Source organism: Magnolia sinica, chromosome 13 (genome assembly GCF_029962835.1).
Source record: "Magnolia sinica isolate HGM2019 chromosome 13, MsV1, whole genome shotgun sequence".
Lineage (NCBI taxonomy): Eukaryota > Viridiplantae > Streptophyta > Magnoliopsida > Magnoliales > Magnoliaceae > Magnolia > Magnolia sinica.
In genome coordinates this window covers 30,541,326-30,565,842 of record NC_080585.1, presented here as the reverse complement: position 1 = coordinate 30,565,842, position 24,517 = coordinate 30,541,326, and the positions used below count along the sequence as shown (strand labels likewise).

General features: G+C 38.9%; 1 protein-coding gene across 1 annotated transcript; it reads right to left on the bottom strand.

The window, feature by feature from the left end:
* Positions 1-132: 132 nt before the first annotated feature.
* Positions 133-1,692, bottom strand: LOC131224196 (pentatricopeptide repeat-containing protein At4g02750-like). Its single transcript, XM_058219736.1, has one exon. It carries the CDS (start codon positions 1,690-1,692, stop codon positions 133-135), a length of 1,560 nt encoding a protein of 519 aa, XP_058075719.1.
* Positions 1,693-24,517: the final 22,825 nt, after the last annotated feature.

Sequence of the window (24,517 nt, the reverse complement as noted above, 5' to 3'; positions counted from 1 at the left end):
GCTCTGCTTGGTAGCAATATGCCAGTGTTCCCAAGTGTCGGTAAAGAAGGGTTGATGTCAGGTGGTCAGCTGGTTGCAAAACTTTTCCAATCAATCATGATAAATCTTGCTTTGAGTCTTGTTGATTGGATTTCATATTTCAATGATCCAACTAAACCCCGAATCCTTCCTCAAACCCTTCTCCCTCATCAAATTCAAGACCTTCCTTGAGTCCTCTGATCTACCTATTTTACCATAAATATTTGCCAACATTACATAACTTGTAACATCACCAGGCTCCAAATTTTGAAGTTCCTGTGCTGCTATCTCACCCACCTCCCCATTCCCATGAACCAAACATGCGCTAAGAAGAGCAGCCCATGCCACGGAATTCGCTTTAAACGGCATCCCCTGCAAGACATCTTGCGCGTCACTTATTCTACCCGCTCTTCCAAGCATGTCAATCACACAAATATAGTGATCCAAGTCTGGTCCAATACCGTATTTACTACTCATAGACCTAAAATACTCCATCCCTTCATTAACCAAACCTCCATGGCTACAAGCAGTCAGTATCGCAATGAAAGTGTTATTGTTAAAAGATCCCAACTTCAACGCCTCCTCTGCAACCTCCAATGTTTTTTTTGCATTCCCATTTTGCCCAAGACCTAGGAGTAATGAATTCCACGAAATGATATCTTTCATAACCATGTCATCAAAGACTCTCTCCAATTCTTTGACGGAACCACATCTCGAATACATGGTAATGAGTGAATTGCCCGTGAAGACATTACTCCTATTGAGACTGATTTTAATGGTACATGTATGTATCTGTCTACCCATTTCCAACGCTGTCAAAGTAGAGCAAATAGTTAGAATGATCGTATAAGTAGATGGGTTGGGCTTTGTTTCTGGCCATGACCTTAACAAACAGATAAATAGGTTTATAGCTTCTTCCCCACGACCACTTTCTGCTAAACCTGAAAATACAATATTCCACGAAAGTGTGTCTTTTTCTTTCATGGAATTGAAAACTCTGAGAGCTTCATCAATCAAAGAATGACGGGTGTAACTTGTCATCATGGTATTCCACGAACTCAGATCTTTCGACGTCAGTCTATTGAAGATCTTCTCTGCATCTGTTAGACGTCCAAATTTTGAGTGCAAATCAATCAACGCGTTCTGAACAAAGACAACTTCCTCAATTTCTTCATCTAGAAGCTTCACAATCAGAGCATGGATTTGTGCTGCAGTTGCGATAGACTGCACATCCGCACACGACTTCAGCAAAATGCTGAAAGTATACGAATTGGGTATTATCCGTAAAGCAAAGAAATCACCATAGGAACTAGTGAAAAGCTTCAGCGCATGAAGTGACTGGTGATTCTGCACATAACAAGAAATCATGGCTGTCCACGAGATCACATTCTGATACAGAGAAGGAACGGAATCAAAGACTTCACGCGCTTCAACGACGAGCCCCGATTTCGAAAACCCAGAAATCATCAAAGTGTAAGATGTTGAGTTTCTCTCGGGCATTTCTGCGAACAGCCTGCTTGCAGCATCTAACTGACCAGAATCCACAAAAAGGGTTATCATTGCGTTGTAAGAAATCTGATTCCTGTGGGGCATCTCCTGGAATAATTTCACGGCTTTCTGTAATTCTCCAATTCTCCCATAATAGGTGATCATCTTTGTCGAGGAGATGACCATTTTCTCTAACTGTTTTTGGGAAACGGTTATTTTTCGCGCGCTGCTTATTTTTGAAATGGCTGAGAACGACCTGCGCATGGGGTGTAAATGTGCACACATGCTTTGGGTTCGTTTCCGTTGGTACCCGGAATTGCTTTTTGGTGCTTTTTCTTTTCACCTATTACACTGTAGCCGGAGACCTACAGTTTTGGTAGGTATTGAGAAGCCTGCATAGCTCGTAGGGGGCCCACCCATAAACTGATGGAAGCGGATTGGCTGGTGTACCTCACACTAGCTATATAGCTGCTGTAGGTACGTGTCGTGCGAAGACGAGCACTGACGCTCCTCGAGCTCCGAGTTGTACGAACGGTTCAAAGGAGATCAAAGTTTTAGAGATCATTTTATTATATCTGGACCGTTCATTTATTTTTAGGCCCCCACAGTGATGTATTTATTATATCTAGACCCCACAGTGATGTATTTTTAGGCCCTACAGTGATGTATTTATTATATCTAGACCGTTCATTTATTTTTAGAGATCATTTTAGAGTATTATGCAAAAAACGAATCATATACAAAGACCATATGGAGCACACCATAAATAGCAGCGGAGATGATGATTTTCACCGTTAAAAAATTTATAGGCCCACCATAACGTTTTTTTTCCATCCCATCTGTTCATGAGGTCACAAAGACCTGAATTAAGAGGAAAAATAAATTTCATATTGATCCAAAACTTCCGTGGCCCCAAAAAGGGTTTCAGTGGTAGACATTCAATCCCCCGCTGCTTTTTTCAGTGTGGTCTACTTGATGGTTATATATGTCTTATTTTTCTTCTCAAGCTTTAATACGAGCTCACCAAATGGATAGACGGTTTGACTATAACACATACCTCGTGATCAGACCCACAGAACCTGTAAATGTTAATACAGCAGCTATATAGCTGGTGTGAGGTACACCAGCCAATCCGCTTCCTTCTCCACCTGTTAAGGGGACGCGGATTGCGTCCTACCCCCGTCCGGACGGTAATCCGTTGGGATGGGCTCTGTGGGGCCCACCCTGATGTAAGTATTTTATCCATGCTGTTCATAGGTTTCCTCATATCAGTCTAAGTTAAAATGAGGCAGGTCCCAGAGTGGGGATTGAACGTGTGCCATTAAAAAGTTCTTAGGAGTTGGAGAAGTTTCGGATCAAGCTTATATTTGTGTTTTCACTTCATCCACGTCTACATGACCTTATTAATAAAAGTTGGATGGTATAAAAAAAATACATCACAGTGGCCCTTAGAAATGTTTCAAATGTAGGTGTCATTATCACTGCAGCTTTCTTTGGTGTGGTCCACTAGAGCTGTGGACCTCCCTCATTTTCAGCATCGTAACTTAAAATAGTATGATAAAAGTGATTAATGGCGTGGATAAAACACTTACATCACAATGGGCCCTATAGAGCCCTGCCCAGACGGATTACCGTCCAGGTGGGGGTAGGACGCAATCCGCGTCCCACCTAATGGACGGAAGCGGATTGACTAGCGTACCTCACACCAGCTATATAGCTGTTGACGTCAGCAAGTTCTTTGGGTTTGAGATCATGAGGTATGTGTTATATCCAAACCGTCCATCCTTTTGGTGAGCTCGTCTTAAGGCTTGAGACGAAAAATAAGACAGATTTAACTATCAAGTGGACCACACTGAAAAAAGTAGTGGGATATTGAACGTCTACCATTAAAACCCTTTTTGGAGTCGCAGAAGTTTTGTATCAATATGAAATTTGTTTTTCCTCTTCATTCGGGTCTTTTTGACCTTATGAACAGATTGGATGGAAAATAAACGTTATAATGGACCCTACGAATTGTTTAACGGTGAAAATCATTATCTCCGCTGCTATTTGTGGTGTGATCCAGATGATCTTTGGATATGATTCATTTCTCGTATAATGCACTAAGGGCCTATTTGGATTTGCGTTTTACGGTGTATTGTATGGTATTAAAGGGCTTGATGTGAAATGTACGGTGTTTGGTTTGGAGTTGAAGACCGTGGAAAACCATGTGCGCGATACAGCATAAAACCAAAAAAATGCAGCCATTGTAATGTATCGTCAGATGTCTCGACTGCCATCTGTACAACCTATTCAATGCGTTGTATTCGCGTGCGAGCGAGTTTTAAAACCCTGTAGAGGGTTATCTCCATAGGAGAACGGTCAGGTTTCTACACCAGCACTTCCTTAGATCATCTCCAACCTTTTGCATGTCACCATTCAGTTGAGAAGGTTCCCTTCCGAAGGCTGATTTCAACATATATGCGACAGGATAACCTTCTTACCACATTGCTCATTGTAAATCGGGCATTCGAACACCAAATTGTGTTGCGAAAAGCCGATCCTTCGGGTATGATCATCTCCCTTCTGGAACGTACTGCGATATCCAACAACCTGTAATCATGAGCGGATTCAGGTTAGAACTTGCATGACCCTCTTGGAGTGCAAGAGGCCCCTCCTTAATGGCGCGTATACGGTCTGGCATATACATCCCTATCTGTCAATAGTCTATTCCCCATCCAGTTATGCCTATAAGGCACGTCGAATCGAACTTGAGATTTTACAATATCTGGCTGGTAGGTGTGGAAGATTGGAAATGACGGGTGCATGCGACCCTGAATCAGGTAGATGAGGTGCCTGTGGGTTGCAGTTTTTGAATTTTGGATTGTTTCTATGGGTTGCAGTTCATGCATCTCATCATCCGGCGACGATGGACAGTGGGACCTGTGTATCTGCTATTACAGATCGAACCGTAATCGACAACAGGTCCGGCGGGGAAGATGGCAGCCCTGAGAGGGTGGCAGTTGCTGGTGTTAGAGACGAACCATGCATCCGTCTGCTGCTTCGTTTGCTGCTTGGAATATTGATTTTATATGTGGCTATGAGGTTGTTCTTTGGGTTGTAGTTTTTGTGAGAGTCAGGAGAATGAACTTTTTTTTTTTTAATATCTTCTTGGACTTGATCCATGTATCATGGATTTTTTTTATGAGACTTTCAGATCGGGTGGATAATCCGATCACATATGCTTTGATGATGTAGGGAAATTTTTGGGTATTTTTTCAATTATAAAATTTCCACCCTGTATTCTTATTCGATGGATGGCGTGGATGAGCGCCGATGTTTATGTGGGACCCACATCGCCTCTTCGGATTGGGCACGTCCAACATCTGCAGACCACTTTCACAGGAATTTCCATGGCTGGTAACCCAGGTGGGGCCCACGGTCATTTTAGTGAATGATTCTCCTCGTCCACCTGTGCTTTGAGTCGCGATTTTGTCCATCTATTCCGTGAGAAAGATTTTAGGATTCTGTGTCATTTTAGATGACATTCATATCGTTAAACACGTCAATCCAACCTGGTGACAATGGATGAACGGTCAAGATTATTCAATCAGAACATGATGGATGAGTAGGATTAATCACAAACATGACACTGGGCCCCGCCTGGGATACGATGTATGAGAGCTTAAAAATTGCGACACTACTATATAGACTATCAATATGTATACGTATATACAATACGTGGCCCTTATACGTCGCTTCCAAACATTGATCTCTACAAGAAACTGTATACTTGCCCGAACAATACCTCTTATCCAAACATTGGTTAATGGCATGTTGAGTTGGATGTATTTTGAAAATCATTGAACGTATACATGAATAGTATCCAGATACAATACAATACACTCTAATACACGAATCCAAACAAGCCCTAAAATGATCTCTAAAAATAGATGAACGGTGTAGATATAATAAATACATCACTGTGGGTCCCATGTAACTTTGATCTCCTTTGAACCATTCATACAACTCGGAGCTCGAGAAGCATCAGTGCTCGTCTTCGCACAACACGTACCTACAACAGCTATATATAGGGGTGTACATCGAGTCGAACTGAGTCGAGCTGGCTTGAGCTCGACTCGGCTCGAACACTAGCTGACCTCAGTTTGAACTCGGCTCGGCTCGGTCCTCAAGCCTGACTGGCCAGCTCGGCTCGGTTTGGTCAACAGCTCGAGCCGAGTTCGAACCAAGATTGAGCCGAGCTCGCCATTGAGGCATTTCAATAAACACCTGAACTGCAACTTCCAAAAGCCTACTGTTTTATAAACAAAGGCAATTGTTTTACAAGTATTTTATCAAACACCTTCTAAGTAATTAAAAAAAAAAACAAAGAGAAAAAAGGTATTTGTTTCATGTACATACCTTCCTTGCCACCAGCCACATTTCGTTGAATCATTTTATCAACAGTTGGTGAGCAACATCAATGGCAAAGTAACTGAGTCACCGAATTGGTTCGATCCGAGTTTGATTCGAGTTGGATTCGAGCTGGATTCAATCCAAGTCGAGTTGAGTCGAGCTGGGGCCCGCTCGAACTCATTTTCGAGCTAAAAAAATCAGCTCGACTCAGCTCAAACTCAGCTTCGAACAGAGTCGAATCAAGCTTTTTCGAGTCGAGTTAAGCGAGCTAACCGAGCTAAGTCGGTTCGTGTACACCCCTAGCTATATAGTTGGTGTGTGGTACACCAGCCAATCCGCTTCCTTAGGTGCGTCACATCTTATGAGGCCAAGTGGCAGTAGCTGCACCTTTTCTACTTTATTGTTGTAGGGGCCGGTTAGGTTACCGGGCAAGGAGGGAATTAGGTGCCACCCTAGCCTCACCCAATATGATGGGGCCCTTAACTTGGGGTAGACTATAATGTATGCATTCTGTATCCATGCTGTCCATACATTTTGTCAAATCATTTTTGGGCATGAGCCTAAAAATGAAGCAGATTCAAATTTCAGACGGACCATATTATAAGAAACATTGATGATTGAATGTCCTACCATTAAAAACTTCCTAGGGCCTACTGTAATGTTTATGTGACGCTTATTTGCAATCTAACCTGTTGACAAGGTCACATGTATTTGAACGAAGGGAAAAAAAAACAAATATAAGCTTGATTCAAAACTTTTGTGGCCCACAATAAGTTTTTAATGGTATGGTTCACCAATCTTGTATTGTATATATTTTGTTTGATCTTGTAAATTCATTTATAGTCTATTACTTTACGCTCCACTAGAAACTTTATCAACTCTCATATCTCATTCTTATATAGGGAATCTATCTCATCATGTATTATTGCTATCTACTTCTCAGCATCAAAAACATCTAATGCTTCCTTAAATATAGACATATTAAACTTATTTGTAATGAGGGTGAATACAATAATTGAGTCATCTCTGTATCTAAATGAAAATCTACAATCTCTTGGTGGATTAATTTTTTTTGAGGCGATTGCTCCACCTGCTCATGTACTTTCTACCTTTGGCTCAGGATCTACTCGTGTATTTTCTTTTTTAATTTCAACATCAATGACTGCTGACTTCTTAGGTTCCTTACATTGATCCTTGTGGATAAATGAATCTTCATCAAACCCAATATCTCGACTAATTATGATTTTTCGTGTGACCCAGTCGTGTAGCCTGTACTCATTCACACCATCATCATACCCCATAAAAATACACTTCTTAATTAGCTCTTTGGTCTAGCTTATTTCTCTCAATTGACGGTACACAAGAGTAAGCATTATAACCAAATACCAGTAACTATGAGTAGTCTACCTCATGACCACCCACACTTCTTTAGGAATCTTACAGTCTATCAATGTAGACGGGGACCGGTTCACTAGGTGGCAAGCCATGTTAACAGCCTTCGTCCATAACTCTTTACCCAATCTAGCATTACTTAACATGCTTTAGGCTCTCTCTAAGAGAGTCCGCTTCATCTGATTTACCAGTCCATTCTATTTAGAAATGTGCCTCACTATATTGCCCCTCACAATCCCTTCATCTTTGCAAAAATGATTGAATTTCTTTAAAGTGAATTCATCTCCGATATCGGTCTATAATACCTTCAGCTTTTATCGTGTCTGCCTTTCAACCATCGTCTTTCATACCTTGAGCATTGTAAAAATATTGGATTTATTTTTTAGAAAATAAACCCACATTTTCCTGTAGTAATCATCGATGAATGAGACAAAATACGATAATCCTTAGTAGAAACAACATGCGATGGGCCCCATACATCTGAATGCATATACCCAAGCACAACTTTACAAAACTGCTTTCCATTTTTAAAAGTTAGCATTAACTATTTACCATATATACAATGCTTGTATATAATAATTAGTTCAATACTTTTAAAGATAAGAATTAAGCAAAGATTTTTTAAAAAAGTACCATCATGCCGCAATTGCGCATGTGGCCTATGCATGCATGCCACAACCATGCCGATGTGGATTCTGTTACAGACGTTGTAGCTTCACCCATTTCAGTGTTTTCGATCAACTTGTATAGATTACAACTTCGATGTCCTTTCATTATAATAAATATCCCTTTTGAAACTTTAAGGGCTCTGTCATAACCAGTGAACTTATAACTAAGTGTCTCAAGAGCCCATGGAGATATCAAATTCTTCCTGAGGTCTGGAACGTGCCAAATATTTGTCAGAATATGTTCCGCCCCATCGAACATTCTGATGTGCACTGAACCGATTCCAACAACTTTTCAGCCAATGTCATTGCCATAAAATCTTGTCTACCGTTGTACTCGTTATATATGGTGAGCCAGTCCCTATGAGAAGTCATATGATGAGGCATCCAAATCCAAAATCCAGTCGTTATTAAGCTAACCAGATTTGGATGTAGTCAATACATCACCACCATCTACCTCCTTGCATGATTGCGATGTGTTGGCCTCTTTTTTGCACATTCTCCAAAGTTTCTTATTTTTAAGCCTTAGGGTTCCTGTAGTCCTTCTTCATATGCCCCGTTATTCCACAATTTTAGCACTCCATCTTGCCTTCTTTTTTTTTTTCGATTTAGATCACGATCGAGAATTACCATTCTCCCTTTCAGTATTCATTCCCTTGGCAACTAGCACATCCGTAGAGGTACCTCCGTTACTTTCTTTTTCAACTGCTTCTCATAAAGGGCTAAGATGACAATCTCTATATCAATGGTATCCATACTATGGATCAACATGTCTATCAGATTCTTAACAAATGGTGAAAGTGAATTCAAGAGAATCAAGGCTTGAGCTTCATCTTCGATCTTAACCTCTTCATTCGTTAGTTTATATAGCAACTCATTGAAAGTGTTTATGTGTTCATTAATGTCAGACTCATCTATCATTTTAAGATTCTAAAATTGATTCTTAAGTCACGGACAACTATCCAAGGATTTCTTTTTGTACAAACCATCCAGTTTCGTCCATACCCCTGCGATGGTCTTTTGATTCAGGACATTTTTCACCAAACACAATTGTATTGAGGTTGTAACCCTCTCGTTTAGTTCATCTCACTCTTCGTTAGTCATAGATGGAGGACGCATCGCCTTGTCAAGGAAAGCGTGTTACAATCCTTGCTGAACTAGATGCCTCACATCTTAACCTTCCATAGTTCAAAATTACTTCTCTCAAGAAACTTCGTTATTTCATATTTAACATTAGATCCCTTATAAGATATGTTTTCGTATTAAAAAAATTCAAACTTCAACATTTGCTCTGATACCATTTGTTGAGGGGAAGCACGGAAGCAAACCTGAGTTAGAACTAAACAATAAAAGATCAAACAACCAAGCACACAGAGAACACAAGGTTTTATGTGGAAAACCCTCATGGAAAAAATTAGGGCACAAAGCGACAATGAATCCACTATGATAATCAAGGTTTACAATAGATGAAAGAGCTCATTGATCGGAGAATACACGCCGAACACCATAGAAAACCCTAGCTTTGAACTCCTTTTACTCACCAAAAGACCTTAAGCATGTTTCAATATTTTAATTACGGATTACAAACCCTTAAAAAAAAGTTTAAATCGAAATAGAAAACAAAACCCACAATTCTGCAAAACTGCATAAGTCGGTCGATGGGAGCTTCGATCATATCGAATGCCATCAACATCCTATCAATGAGATCGAAGCCACATTTGATCATATCGATTCAGACCCAAAAGTCATCCAGCGAGCAAAGGTAAAAAATGCAAGATTTTTTTGATGGGATCAAGTGGGTTGTCAATGGAATTGACAGTTGCTCGATGAGATCAAGTGGTCTGTCTATGTGGGGGGCACCACAATATATGTGCATTATCCATGCCGTCCACCCATTTTAATAGCTCATTTTAAGGTATGAAGATCTAAATCCCAAGTGGGCCACTCCATAGGAAATGATGGTGATTGAACACTCACCATTAAAAACTTCTTTAGGTCTACAACAGTTTTGGGTCAAGCTGATGAACAGGTTGGATGGCAAATAAACATTACAGTGGGCCATAGGAAGAGCTATGGATGGACATCGTGGACAAAACAAATACATCATGGTGGGGTCCATAAAGCTTTTCCAGAGCCCACTATTACGCAATTCGATTCCAACATTTTGATTGTTCAACAGGTGCATCCCATCATGCATGATACGACAAAAACTGCCCCTGAAATCCTAAATGGGTCGGGGCTAGTCCAATTTCGGGCCAGGTTCACTAGCTCTTGACATAGAATAAGCCCATTTCCTAATTAATAAACGGTCTTGATTTTTTGGCATGAGCTTTTCCAACTCAAGCCCTTCTTACGGGCCAACTTGGCCCATTAACAGCCTCGATTGTCAATTCGGGCCCAAGGTTTGGTGAAAAACCCGAGTTGAATCTGATTTGTAGTGCGCATCCAACACAGTGAATCAAGATATGGTCTCAGTGTCTGAAACCCTTCCATGCAACTAGTCGGTGCATGTGGACTAGTAGGCATCTGCATGGCTTATCTGGACCATCCATTAGGTTCACTCCACTTCTCATCCAACACAATGCAAAATCACAGCAATCTGATGGTCCTAAACATCCATGACTAGACCTATATATCTTCTAAGAATATTGATCCTCCCCATCCATTTTAGCATACCACTGACTTAAAGGTTTGTATCATCCAATCAGTATGATTTTTTCAAGGCAACTTATGAAGAATGTAAGGGGTTGTTTGGATGCTTGTAAAGTACTTAAGTTGTAAAGGGATTACAGGTAATCTGATTATAGGGACTGTTTAAATGCATGTATTTGCCTGTTATAAATAGATTACATCCTTTTGAAACCTGATAAAAAGACATGTTTCAAATTACAGGTACAAGTCTTTACAGTAAAAAGGCATTATATATGTTAGAACACAATAGTTACCATACACTAATAATATGTGGGGCCCACCATAATGTATATCTATCCATCATGTACTTCTCTTGATGCTCTCCTATGGATCTAAAAATAGCTCATCAATTATCGAGTGGACCACATGAGGGAAGGATGGGACATCCACCATTAAAAACTTCTAAATTGCATTTGGGGCCAGTATAATGGGTGGAAGACATTCAATCTATTTTGTGTATGCATGCTTTAATGTTCTCTTTAGGCCTTAAAAGAATAAAGTCCTTCAGATAAGATTTGCAAATCTTGGAAAGCTCACCACCTAAGCTCTTTAGTATGAATACCTATTTTAATCATTGTAAACACTTTACGGGGTAGCAAGACACGCAATCTATTTATCTGTATACAAATTATCATTTAAAAGCCAAACAAAATTTCATGCAAACTGATTACATCTAAGATTCTTTTCGGGTGTAATGTGTTCTAAAAAAAATTACATACAACTAGGTGTATTAAAAGTGTTATTTTTTTTTTTCTTTTAACACTTAGGCCACTACATTATTTCTCAAGCAAATGGTATCAAAAATCAATACTAAATTCATATGGTTCACAAATGTGTCTATCAATCTGCACCGACCAACTGATAGGTCACTTCATTGACAAGAAATGATAAAAAGTTTTAGCGGTTTGTCTATTCCTAACCACTCGATCAAAAGGCTTTTCTTTTTTCTTTTTGGAACATCGCTGTATATTAACTTAACCAAATGGCATAATTTTCAAGATATGGTCCATCCAAGACACAATCCAATAATGGTTTCGGAATGGTATTAGTTACAACAAACACATGATAGTTTTATCTTATGGAGATCAGGATAATACCTCAGACGTTCCATTTTCATCCCATTTCGATCTGGTGACTCATTTCATTGCCCACCAAAATCAAGATGACTTGGCCGAGTTCACCAGGTTTCCAATCTACGATATTAGAACCATGGTTAGGAGGGTAAACCATTTACACACATTGGATCCTTAGACCACAATAACTATTAACATTTTCTTTATTGAGAGAGAGAGAGAGAGAGAGAGAGAGAGAGATGCACGTGAGAGAGAGGGATGTACGTGACAATCCCACGCTCATTTACTGCAAGAAAATGCATGCTCATTACGTATGTAGGTGCCCCATGTAAATGTCAAAAGAATGAGTCTTGTGGGGGTATGTTTTTCAACCACTAACCCAATATAAAACACAAATCTTAGTAAGCTACTGATTACTCTTTTATCAAAAAGTAAAAATGTATCAATGAGTAATGGCAAACGTGGTAATTATGTCCATGACTTTATGGCCCCTAATATGTGTCATCACTCACTACAATCTCAAACCACTCATTATGTCCAAATCCAAAACTAGAAATTGAGTTTTCTCTTTGGCTCGAAATCCAACTCCACACCATAGAAAATCCATTGCTCTCAATCATTTGTTATCATTGCTACTTGCATTTTGAGCCAAAGTAAGGGTGCGTTTGGATGCCCAACAAAATCTAAGGTTTTTTTTTTTCTTTTAATAATTCAATTTAATCAAAAGTAAATAACCAAATGAGGATTGCTACAATAGGGTAGTGTTGATGGGTGGACACGCAGAATCTGATGGTATCTACACAATCTTTTATGGACTTTCACACAAACTCAAAGATGTCCAGTAGTTCACCCAACTATTATAAGAGCGGAAAAATCAAGTCACCTATATCCTACGGCTAAGATATCCCCCAGACTTGATTACCAGTTTAAATCATCTAGAGACAACTTTGATAGACAATGGGTATTATTATTCTTTTCTTATTTTCTCTATTTTATTTTTTTTAATTTTATTTTTCAGTTGGATGCTTTTAACAAGGGTATGCCTTCCTTTTTGTAAAGAGAGATTCAGAGAATTGAGATGTTTAATATCTTTCTCTTATTTCAATATTTAAAATTCAAAATTTTAAACTCCAAAAGATAATTTAAAAGAAAGATATTAGAGAGAAAATTGCATGGACCCACCACTAATGGTTGCCCCACAAGTGGGCCCAACATGGTTGTATATCAGGACTATAGTCGTGAGATTGCATCCATGTTTTGGTGATCCAAATGGTTGATCTAATGAGATAACTTATGGTGGCTACCTTGAAAATCTATAACACTAGTAGATGCTGATGTTTAATCATTAGCCCTACAAAGAGACGGTCTATATTCATAGGAAAAGGGTCATATAATCCAAGGGTTGAATATTCTAATCTAAGAATTTCTCCTTTCCTGAGTATCCCATCCGCCGAGATGCTGAAAGGAGAAACAATCCAAGGGTTGAATATACTAATATGGGAGGTTTTTTTTTTTTTTTTGGGTATGCCCATCAATTTAGAGGCCCACCAGATAAACGGTTTGGATCACTCGAGCACGACCCCAGATCCCAAAATATCCATAATGTTGCCACAAACCTCAATTTGGAACCTAATTATGTCAATTTACTCATTGCCACTTTATTGAATGAATTATTACATTAATATATATATATATATATATATATATATATATATATATATATATATATATATATATATTACATGGATGAGGGATCTAAGCCATCCATTAGGTGGGTTTCAGATTGTAGAAGCCCTGATGTAAATTAGGTGGATCCACTTCTTAAGTGCATCACTATTTGTGAAAACAAATGCAAGCTAAAGTAAACTCAGCCAACTTTTACTCGTTTCTCTGGTGGTAGACTCTTAGGAGTTTCAACACCTGTTCAAGGGTTCGGGTACCCATAGGTGGTGAAATTCCACTACGGTGTGAGTGTGTGGGGTGTGTGTGCGTGTGATTAAATTTATTTTTATTTTTAAAAAAAAAACTTTTACTCGTTTCTCCAAAGATTCTTAAGATTGTATCCTACCCTACCCGAAGTGTGAAGATATCAGTGGGACCAACCAGATAAACAGCTTGGATCTTATGCATGTGTAGCAGTTAGCAAAACTCCTATCCCAATATAACCTAAAAGAGGATCCTAAAATACTATTTAAAGACTTTCTTTTCTTTTATCTTTTTCTTTTCATTATTGTTTGCATGTATGTTAGTATTACTACTGAGAGATTTACTAATTCCACAAATGGGCACCTGTCACGATGTGAATCTCCATCAGGAGCCATATTATTTTAAGATCTTCTGGCATAAAATCAGGTCATATCTCAGGTGGGGCCATAGCATTATCAAAATGAATGAATAGCTACAAAAAAAATGTCAATTTACTTTGTAAGTTATGGCCCACTTATAGAGTGAAATTATCTGATTTTTTAGTCATAAGATATAAGCATTATTCGCATATAAAAATCAGATCTCACACACATGTTTCATATTGGTACGTCCACAAGCATGTGGAATTATCACACCATCTCCCATATAGAAAGCATTATTACCACACCATTAGAAGAAACAGTATTAGTTTTGTTAAAATAGATGGATCTAGTCTATTTAGAGCTTTTACTAAGAGGAAGGTAAGGACTCTTTTTCATGCCTTAGGAATGCCACTTTTCATCTTTTAACTACTATGGGGCACATGAATATATGAATTGTCTGAAATATGTTGATTTGACACATTTGCCCCTATCTCCTGTTTGGAAATATTTTACATTATAAAGAAATTATTTTTTATTAAATGAAAATAAAATTATTCTATTTAATTCAAATAAACTATAAAATACTTAATAAAAATTTAAAATATCATTATTCATGAATACATATTGCAAATTAATGATTTGTACGTATAAGTGTGGTGGAATTTTTTGGGATAGGAGATATAAAATGATATGTAAAAAATGAATGAACTGAATGGATGAAACACATACATCATGGGGCCTCACAGCACTGACCATCACCCACCTGGCTGGTGGCTGGGGGAGTAGCCAATCCGTTGATACATGGATACGTGTCGTGCGAAGACGCTCCTCGAAGTCGACCTTGTATGAAGGTTTCAAAGGAGATCAAAGTTACATGGGCCCTACAATAATGTATTTATTATATCCGCACCGTTCATAAATTTTTCAAGATTATTTTAGAGCATTGTCTAAAAAATGAATCATATCCAAAACTCAAATGGACCACACCAAAAATAGCAGTGGGATAATGATTTTCACCATTAAAAAATTTGTAGGGCCCACTATAACGTTTATTTTCCATCTAATGTATTCATAAGGTCAAAAATATCTGGATGAAGAGGAAAAACAAATTTCATATTGATCCGAAACTTCTATGACCCCAAAAGGGTTTCAATGGTACACGTTCAATCCCCTACTACTTTTTGCAATGTGGTCCATCTTATCATTATATATGTCTTATTTTTCAGTTCAAGTCTTACGACGAGCTCGCAAAATGGATGGATGGTTTGGATATAACAAATATATCATGATGGAATCCACAGAACTTGCTTATGCCAATAGACCAGCCAATCCGCTTCCCAATCCCGTCCCTGACTCGGACGGGGATTCCCCGCGGAAGGCTTTCACATAAAGTTCCTGCGCTGGGAACTTAGGTGAGGCCTACCGTGATGTTTGTGAGAAATCCACTCTATTCATTTGTTTTATGAGTTCATTTTAGGACATAAAGAGAAAAATGAACCGTATTTGATACTCAGGTGAGACAAAAATGTGAGTATTGAACGTCAACAGTTGAAATATTTGTGTGGCCACAGAAGTTTTGAATCAGGATAATATTTTTGTTTTCATTTCATCGCAGTATGAATGATACTATAAACGGTATAGATGGCACATAAACATCAGTCTACCCGGGAACATTTCAACGGCAGGAATTTCCCTGTACACATTTTCCTTTATTGCGGCCCAATTGAGTCTTGGATCTTTCTCAAATTTTGCGGCCCAGTTGAGTCTTGGATCTTTCTCAAATTTTCTCCTAAGTCCTAAAATGATCTCAAAAAACGGATGGATGGGGTGGATTTCTCACAAACATCACGGTAGGCCCCACCTAAGTTTCTAGCGCTTGAACTTCCCGCGAAAGCCTTTGGCAGGAAATCCACGTCTCCTTACTCGAGACGGATTGGTTACTCCCTGGGTGGTGCTCTGTTAGCCCCTCCACGATGTATGTCTTTCATCCATTCCATTCATCCATTTTTACAGATTATTCTAATGCTTCATCCTAAAAATTAGGGGATATAAATCTCAGGTGGACCACACCACAGGAAAACACTAGTGATTGGAGATCCACCATTAAAATCATCCAAAGGCCCACTGTACTGTTTATTTGACATCCAATCTATTTATTAGGTCATACAGTCCCAGATGAAGGGAGAAAACAAAGATCAGCTTGATCCAAAACTTTTATAGCCCCCAAAAAATTTTTAATGGGCGACATTCATTCAACACTGTTTCTGTAATGTGGTCCACTTGAGATTGGGATATATCTCATTTCTATAAAATGATATGCAAAAATAGATAGATGGCATGGATGAAACACATACATCATGGTAAGGCCCACAGAGCACCAATGGCTGGTGGGAGTGGGAGTAGCCAATCCGTTGCCTCTCACACCCACACCATGAGGACGCGGATTGCGTCTACCCCCGCCCGTCTCTAGCTTCAAACGGGCAGTTCTATGGGTGGGCCCACCGTGATGTCTCTGTACATCCAAACTGTCTATCCCTTTTCTCCGATTATTTTAAGGCATGAACACAAAAATGAGGCGAGATCCAACGCTCGGATGGACCACACCAAAAATAGCATGGGATAATGATTTTCACCATTAAAAATTCACAGTCCACTGTGATGTTTTTTACCATCCAACCTATTCATTAGGTCAAGTGGAGGAAAACACAAATATCACTTGATCCAAACCTACCACTCTCAAGAAGTTTTTAACGGTGGACGTTCAATCCCACCTTATGGTCCAATTAATCATTGGACTGCTTCTTTCTTGAATCATACCTTAAATTATCGAAAAAGTTGATGGACGGTGTGGGTCAAACACATAAATCATGGTGGGGCATAAAGAAGTTTCCTGGTTAAAGGTTGATTTTGTATTGCGCAAATAATTTAAAAGAAAAATTTCCATAGTAACTTGAAAAGGGGTACTTTTGGAAGCAAAAAAATTTGTTTAATAAAAAATCACGGAGCGCATTCCGCGTTCACCATTAAGCAAGAACTCTATCACGGAAAGAATTCGGTGAAAAACTACTTAGCGCTTTCCGTCTTCGCGTTAACAACGCATTAACAAACACCACTAAACACGAAAATTTTTCCCCATTCCGTGTTAAGTGCAAAAATTCAGGCATTAACAAACATGGCCTTAGTTTTGTTAAAATAGATGGATCTAGTCTATTTAGAGCTTTTACTAAGAGGAAGGTAAGGACTCTTTTTCATGCCTTAGGAATGCCACTTTTCATCTTTTAACTACTATGGGGCACATGAATTCTAACATAGCAAGGAGGCTCATGTAAGATCCAAGTGGTTCATCAAGTGGCCCCACATGTGCTTTATCCATGTAGCTAGCTAGTGTTAGAGCTCTATGGGATCCACCATGATGTATGTGTTTTATCCACATCGTCCATCCATTTTTCCAGATCATTTTAGGGCATGAACCCAAAAATGAGGCAGATCCAAATCTCAGGTGGACCACACCACCATTAAAGACTTCTTAGGGCCCACTGTAATTTTTATTTGCCATCCAACCTGTTGATAAGGTCACACAGACGTGGATGAAGGGAAAACACAAATATCAGCTTCATTCAAAACTTCTGTGCCAGTTTTCAATAGTAAGCTTTCAATCCCAACTGTTTCCTGTGATGTGTTCCACCTGAGATTTGGATATGTCTCGTTTCCGGTTTTATTTACGAAAATGATCTTAAAAAATGGATGGACGGCTTGGATGAAATAAATAAACAATGGTGAGGCCCAAAGAGCTCTTACACTAGCTAGATAGCTGGATGGTGTTGGCGTCACTAGACAAACCGCGTCCATTGGCATATTGTTGGGTTGCTTTTACCCAATTGCGCCTGCCTGTGCTTAACATTCACCTTTTAGTAATTAGTTGTTCAAACTCACTTTCGGTTTAAATTGGATTTAGAACTAAAAAAAATATATGATAAAACACTTGATTAAAACCTAATATCTCCAAAGCAAAGGTACAAGGACCCACCAAGATTAACAATAGTCTTTAACAGATGATTCATCCAGTGTACACGATGCATACGTGAAAATCAATCTAGGCTGTCCAAATCATGGACACTATAGTAGATGTCACATATGCCTAAAATTAGATTTGACTGGATGATGTTACCCACATAATATTGTCCGGTTTCTTTGGTCCAATAACCATTTATTCTAACCCTTTTCATTTGATAATCATTGATTGAATCGTTACTAACCTTTGGTCAATTCAATTTTTGGTCCATCCATAATGGGCCTCGCTATATGTGGAATTGCTAAAAGTCGTGCAGTGCATTGAGTATGAAGATCAAATAAACTATATATAGTGTAACTTGTTGAGACGCCATTGGTAGGCTTGATGTTGTAATCTTCCGCACCATACACCTTTAAAGAAGCATTGGGGATGGAAATGAAGCTTCTGTTGTATGTAGAATTGGGAACCCAACCCTGTTTATATAGTTTTAGAGGTTCTAGGAGTTTGAAACCCATCGAAGCCCCTCTCCTTAAGGCCCCACATGAATTCGATAATTCCAGTCCCACTAGAACATTGTCTGTGTATCACAGTTCTAGCAACCACCCCTTACATGATTTTAGATGCATCATAACTTAGTGAGGTCCACTGGTACTCTCGATCACACCATCCAACCCTTAGGATAATTCAGACCATTGATCAATAAAGCCCACCTTGTAGAATTCTTACAATGCATACATACCATGCTTGCTATAAATTGAGATACCACAACCCAAGAAATGGTTGTGAACTATCATCACCATAGTTTCAAAACTAGCTGGGTTGACTCAAAACTCAGCCAAGTCAACTTGAGTCGGAGAGATTTTGAGCCAACCGATTTTGAATGTGACTTACTTAAGTTTTGGAGAGACTCATCCAGCTGACTTGCAGACTCAATTGACTCCGATGCGAGCTGCGATGACTTCAGCTGAATCACTCTCCAAGTCAAACTTGGTTTTTGAAATAAAACGTAAATATGGAGGAGAGAATTAATGGACTCTTATACATTTGAGGGGATTTTTATTTTCCTTATCTCATTAAAAAAAAAAAACCCATCCCTACTCTTATATTGTAGTTTAATTACTAAAAATCTAGTTAAGTCATGTATGGGGTGTTTGGATCGTAAGTTACCTAAGATGCACTACTTATATCTTTAGTAGTTTATCTTGATTTTTTACTTATTAAACTGAAGTGATTAAGTAACTTGAAATTTTTTTTTAAAAAAAGATAGTTATAATTTATCATAAGCTAAACTTACAAATCTCAAATAAGTTACTTATCCACTGTTGTAAGTAGAAAAAGTAACTTATTTGGTGGAATCCAAACGAGCTCGTAAAAACCTGAAAGAGTCGATGCATGAACCTGACTGGACTGGATATTGAGTTGAGTCTTCAGGTTTGCCTTTTGAATCTGGACCACTCACTATATTATCTTTAACCATTCATTTGATAGCCATCAATATTGTATTGTTATGAATCATTGGTATGGTTTAAGAGAAATGCTTCAGCTGTAGGGTGAGTCACCCTATTTTCAAAATGGTGGTGAAGTATCATAGAGTACACCAATGGAAGTGAACGAATGCATGCATAAGATGAGAGAGAGAGGTGTGGCGGAGGATACGGTGCACGTGAACTACTATATCTTTCTTTCCGTTTTATTTATATTCTCTATGTTTTACACAGGTTTTGAGAACGAGTATCCAGTGAGCTACTGAATCTCTCTTTCCCTTTTATCTATATTCTTTATGTTTTACACGGGTTTTGAGAATGAGCATCCATCGAGTATTTAGGATTCTCTCTCTCATGACTACATTCTTCCACGCTTCCTCTCGAGCATGTGTGCAGCCAAAACAACTATACGTGGCCTTTCTTTCTTTTCTTTCTTTTCCCTGTTGGGTAATGAACAGCGAAAGATAAACAGATAGAGAGAAGAAAAAGAACAGGATCTTCATTCAATAGTAGCCTTCTGTAGCAAGTGGAACCTGCATCCTTGCAGTACCGTGAATGATCATGTAACTCCGCCTGCCTGGCCTCACCTGTTTAAATATGCTCCCCAAGGAACTGTAGTGCAGGGGAGCCTTTTCTTTTCTTTTCTTTTCTTTTCTTTTTTATTTTTATTTATTTATTTATTTTATTTTAGTGCATGGGAGCTTAATGCATGTGAGAACTTTTGGCTGTGGTTGGGGTGGTCAACGCTGTGATGCATGTGTATGTGACATCCACTCCAGCCATTAGATGTGTCAACTCACGTTAGGGTTAGGGCCCAAAAAATCAGCCTGATATATGATTCATGCAGGCCACGCCATGGAAACCGGCTGGGAGGGGGATGCACACACTGTAAACTACACCATATGTGTTAAGTGCGACCAAAGAGTGCATTGTTTGGGTGGGCCCCACCTTGATGTGTTTCCAAAATCCACTATGACCATTACGTGCATGACGACATTTTAGATGTACGGCTAAAAAACTTGATAGATTTGTGATTCGGGTGGGCCACACCTAGGACACAGTTGGGAAGGGGACACTCACCCTTGATTTTTAAGGGTCCTACATTGATGTGTATATATAATCCACTTTGACGATTAGTTGCATCATTCATATTTAGGCCGAAGGCTCAAATATTAGACTGACAGGTGAGCCACACCAAAGGAGCTCACCAAAGGGAAAAAAAAATTAGTATAGGGATGTCCACCCTGAATTTTTTACATGATCCACTATGGTAATTTTGTGAAATTCCTTCCGACCATAAGTTGCCTCAAGGAAGTTTATGCCTAGTGCCCAAAAATTAGGCTTATTCCTTATTTATGTTAGCTACAATAAGGGAAATAGTTTGGAGGCCGAGTGTTCCCCAACAAACATTTTTTACTTGTGTTATCCACCTGAATCATGGATGTGAGTGATTTTTGGGCCTTGGGCCTAATGTGAGCTAACGCATCTAATGGTCAAAGTGGATTTCACATCGACATCATAGTGCTCCCCCAGCAAAGCCTAACTTTGCTTGCATGTAATGTCTCCTGTGATTTGGCTCGCAAGAGGCCAGATCTCTATCTAAGAGAGAAAATAGGCTGAGCAAAGTGGGGGTGTAATGTAGAGTGGGTCGCAAACACTTTTATGTCCAAGATGGATCAGAGAAGGCCCGATAGAAGGTAGAAGTCATCAAGACCGTCATAACCTTAAAACAAGCATATCTCGCAAACTCGACGTACCATATATGATTTTGGGGTAGGAAGAGCTACTTCTACGCCGATTTTGTGATATTACATCATATCGACAGTCGAATTCCATATTTATTTCTATTTTTACTATTTTTAATAAGTTTTAGTTTGATAATAACTCTTCATCCGTTGGGCTTTAGGAGTTGTATCCAACATGAAAAGTGCCTAGAATAATTAGGAGAATAACGTGGTTAAGCCACTTATGACACTTACTATAAAAAGTAAATTTACTATTTATAGTAAGTTACGGATTTTATGGAGTTTTAATTGTAGTTTAATTCCGAAATTTCTTCAAGGCTTGGTATCCCTATTTAAAGGGCTATAGACTCATTTATGAATTTATTAGGATTTATTTCTATTTTCTTGCTTTCTTTCCTCGTGGATTTGAGAAGTCTCTGTGAGGAGTCTAGAGAAGCTCTGTGGATTCGGAGTAGTTATCCTCGAGGAAGACGATGATTGACCTCATCACGTTTATCCCTACGTCAATTGGTATCAAAGCGAAGACTCACATCGGATCGATGACAAACAACGAATGTATGAACCAAAATCCCGTAGACGGTGATCTAGAGATTCATTATCTTTTGAAAAGAATAGAAGCTTTCCACCGAAGAGTCAGTTAACCATATAAGGGCTGAAGGAAACCCTCAACCGTATTGCAGATGCACTAATTTCGCCCTAAGCTAAAAGCGATGCTCAACCACTCATGGTCACTGTATGACACAAACCCAATTTTGCCAGAGTACCATCATATGATGGTAAATTGCAAGCCATTAGTTTAATTGTAAGGAAGCCGTTATATATGCCAAATGTAGAACTAGATGTACAAGGAGACAACATCTTTCGAACGAGGTGCACTGTAAGTCAAAAGGTCTGTAATGTGATCATCGATGTCAGGAGCAGTGAGAATCTCATGTCGAAAATAATAGTAGAAAAGATGCAACTAAAAACAAAAAAGCATCCATCTCCGTACACGATTGGATGGATCAAGGAGGTCATCAAAATAGAGGTAACCGAACAATGTACTGTTTCATTTTTTAATTGGTAAAAATTATAAGGATCAAATACTTTGTGACGTACTCGATATGGAAGTCTGTCATATGTTACTTGGTTGACCATGGTGAAATAATATTGATGTTATTACTACGCATAGAGGTCGGGATAATGTATTTGTATTTACTAAAGGCGGTAAAAAGATTGGCCTCGTCCATATGGGAATAGAAAACCAATTTAAGACTTCGAAAGGAACAATCTCTCATATCCAAACAGGATTTTGTAAAACAAATTGAGAAAATAAGAGATGGAGATACATTAGTAGAAAATGAAAAATATATGGAGCCTGTGAACATCCCAGAGAATTTGGAACCAATGTTGCAGGAGTTTAATGTAGTTGTGCTTGAGGAACTCCCAAATAAATTGCCTCCCATACAAGATATAAAAAATCACATTGTTCCTGTCTCAAGGGAAAGTCTACCTAATTGCTCACATTATCAGAAAGAATGTGAGGTCTTGAAGGCAGAAGTGAAGAAACTGATCGACACTAGTCAAGTCAAGGAAATCATGAGTATATGTATTGTGTCAGCTCAAAAGTCTAATGTCAAATACAAGAAAATGGCTAATAAACATCGGTGTCAGAAGTTATCTCATAATCATGATCCAAGTCCCTTGAGTAACTTGAGGACGAGTTTTTTTTTTTCCCAAGTGGAGGGGTTTGATGTAAAACGTGTCACAGATACATTCTTAGCATGGTTGAACTAAAGGAAAGTGGATCATAAATTGATCATAACTTTTGATCCAGGTATCATTACAATGCACCAGACCGAGTATCAAGAACTAAAGCAGTATGAGAACTCGAAGACAAGTTCTTTTGAAGTGGAGGGGACTGATGTAGAGCGGGTCGCGGACACTTTCATTTCCAAGATGGATCAGAGAAGGCCCAATAGGAGGTAGAAGTTATCAGGACCGTCAGAACCTTAAAACAAACATATCTCGTAAACCGAAATGAGTTACTCAATGTACCATATATGATTTTGGGGTAGGACAAGCTACTTTAGCCGACCAACCTGGCTTTGCCGGGTTACCCACACTAAATTTGTGAGATTACATCATATCGACAGTCGAATTTCATGTTTATTTCCGTTTTTACTATTTTTAGTAAGTTTTAGTTTAATTATAACTCTTCATCCGTTGGGCTTTAGGATTTGTGTCCAACATGACAAGTTCTTACAGTAATTAGGAGAATAACGTGGTTAAGCCACATAGGACACTTACTAAAAAAAGTAAATTTATTATTTATAGTAAGTTATGAATTTTAAGGAGTTTTAGTTGTAGTTTAATTCTGAAATTTCTTTCTAGGCTTGGTATCCATATTTAAAGGGTTGTAGGCTCATTTACAAATTTATTACAATTTATTTCTATTTTGTTGCTTTCTTTCCTCGTGGATTCGAGAAGTTTTTGTGAGGAGTCCAAATAAGCTTCGTGGATTCGGAGTAGTTATCCTTGAGGAAGACGGTGATCGACCTCATGATGTTCATACCTGCATCAGGGTGGGCCCCACCATGATATGTATGTAAAACCCACCCAACAATCAGATGCATCGGCCCAAACATGCCCAAGGCCTAAAAAACAGCCACATCCAAGATTTAAGTTGGAATGGATTTTAAAAACACATCATGGTGGAGCCCACCCAAGCCGCCCATCCCATCTCTCACATGATAGAGAGAGAGAGAGAGAGGGCTCATGTGATGTATGATAGGTATCCAGGCCATGCATTTGGTAGGTGCCCTCGAAGTTATAAGAAGTACCAAAAATTAGTTGTATGTAGAACTCAGGTTGGTGACACCATCTTAAATCACTAAAAATCATGTGTAAAACATCTAAAAGCACTTAGTGGGGTCCACTTGAGTATTGAAATGGCCTAAAATTTCTTGTGGCCCCTCATCCAAGCGAGACACAATGGATGGGCTGGATGTTCAAATCATATCTCGCTAGCCCTATATACATCAAGAAGGTTTAAATGGGTGGACATCCACCCTCAACTCTTGTCAGTGGTGTGTCCCATCTATGTCATGAATTTACTTGATTTTTAAGCTCATGGCTCACCATGGAAGGGTGCATCTGATTAATGGGATGGATGTTTGTCACATCCCATGCATGCATGGACGAGCCTAAAGAGCTTGACCTCATGGGAAACTTCCCATAAGGTCAACTCGATGGGAAGCTTCCCGTGAGGTTGACCTCATGGTACC

What these genes read in the sequence shown, in the direction of transcription:
- LOC131224196 (XM_058219736.1), bottom strand. Translation starts at nt 1,692, where the DNA reads ATGGTCATCTCCTCGACAAAGATGATCACCTATTATGGGAGAATTGGA.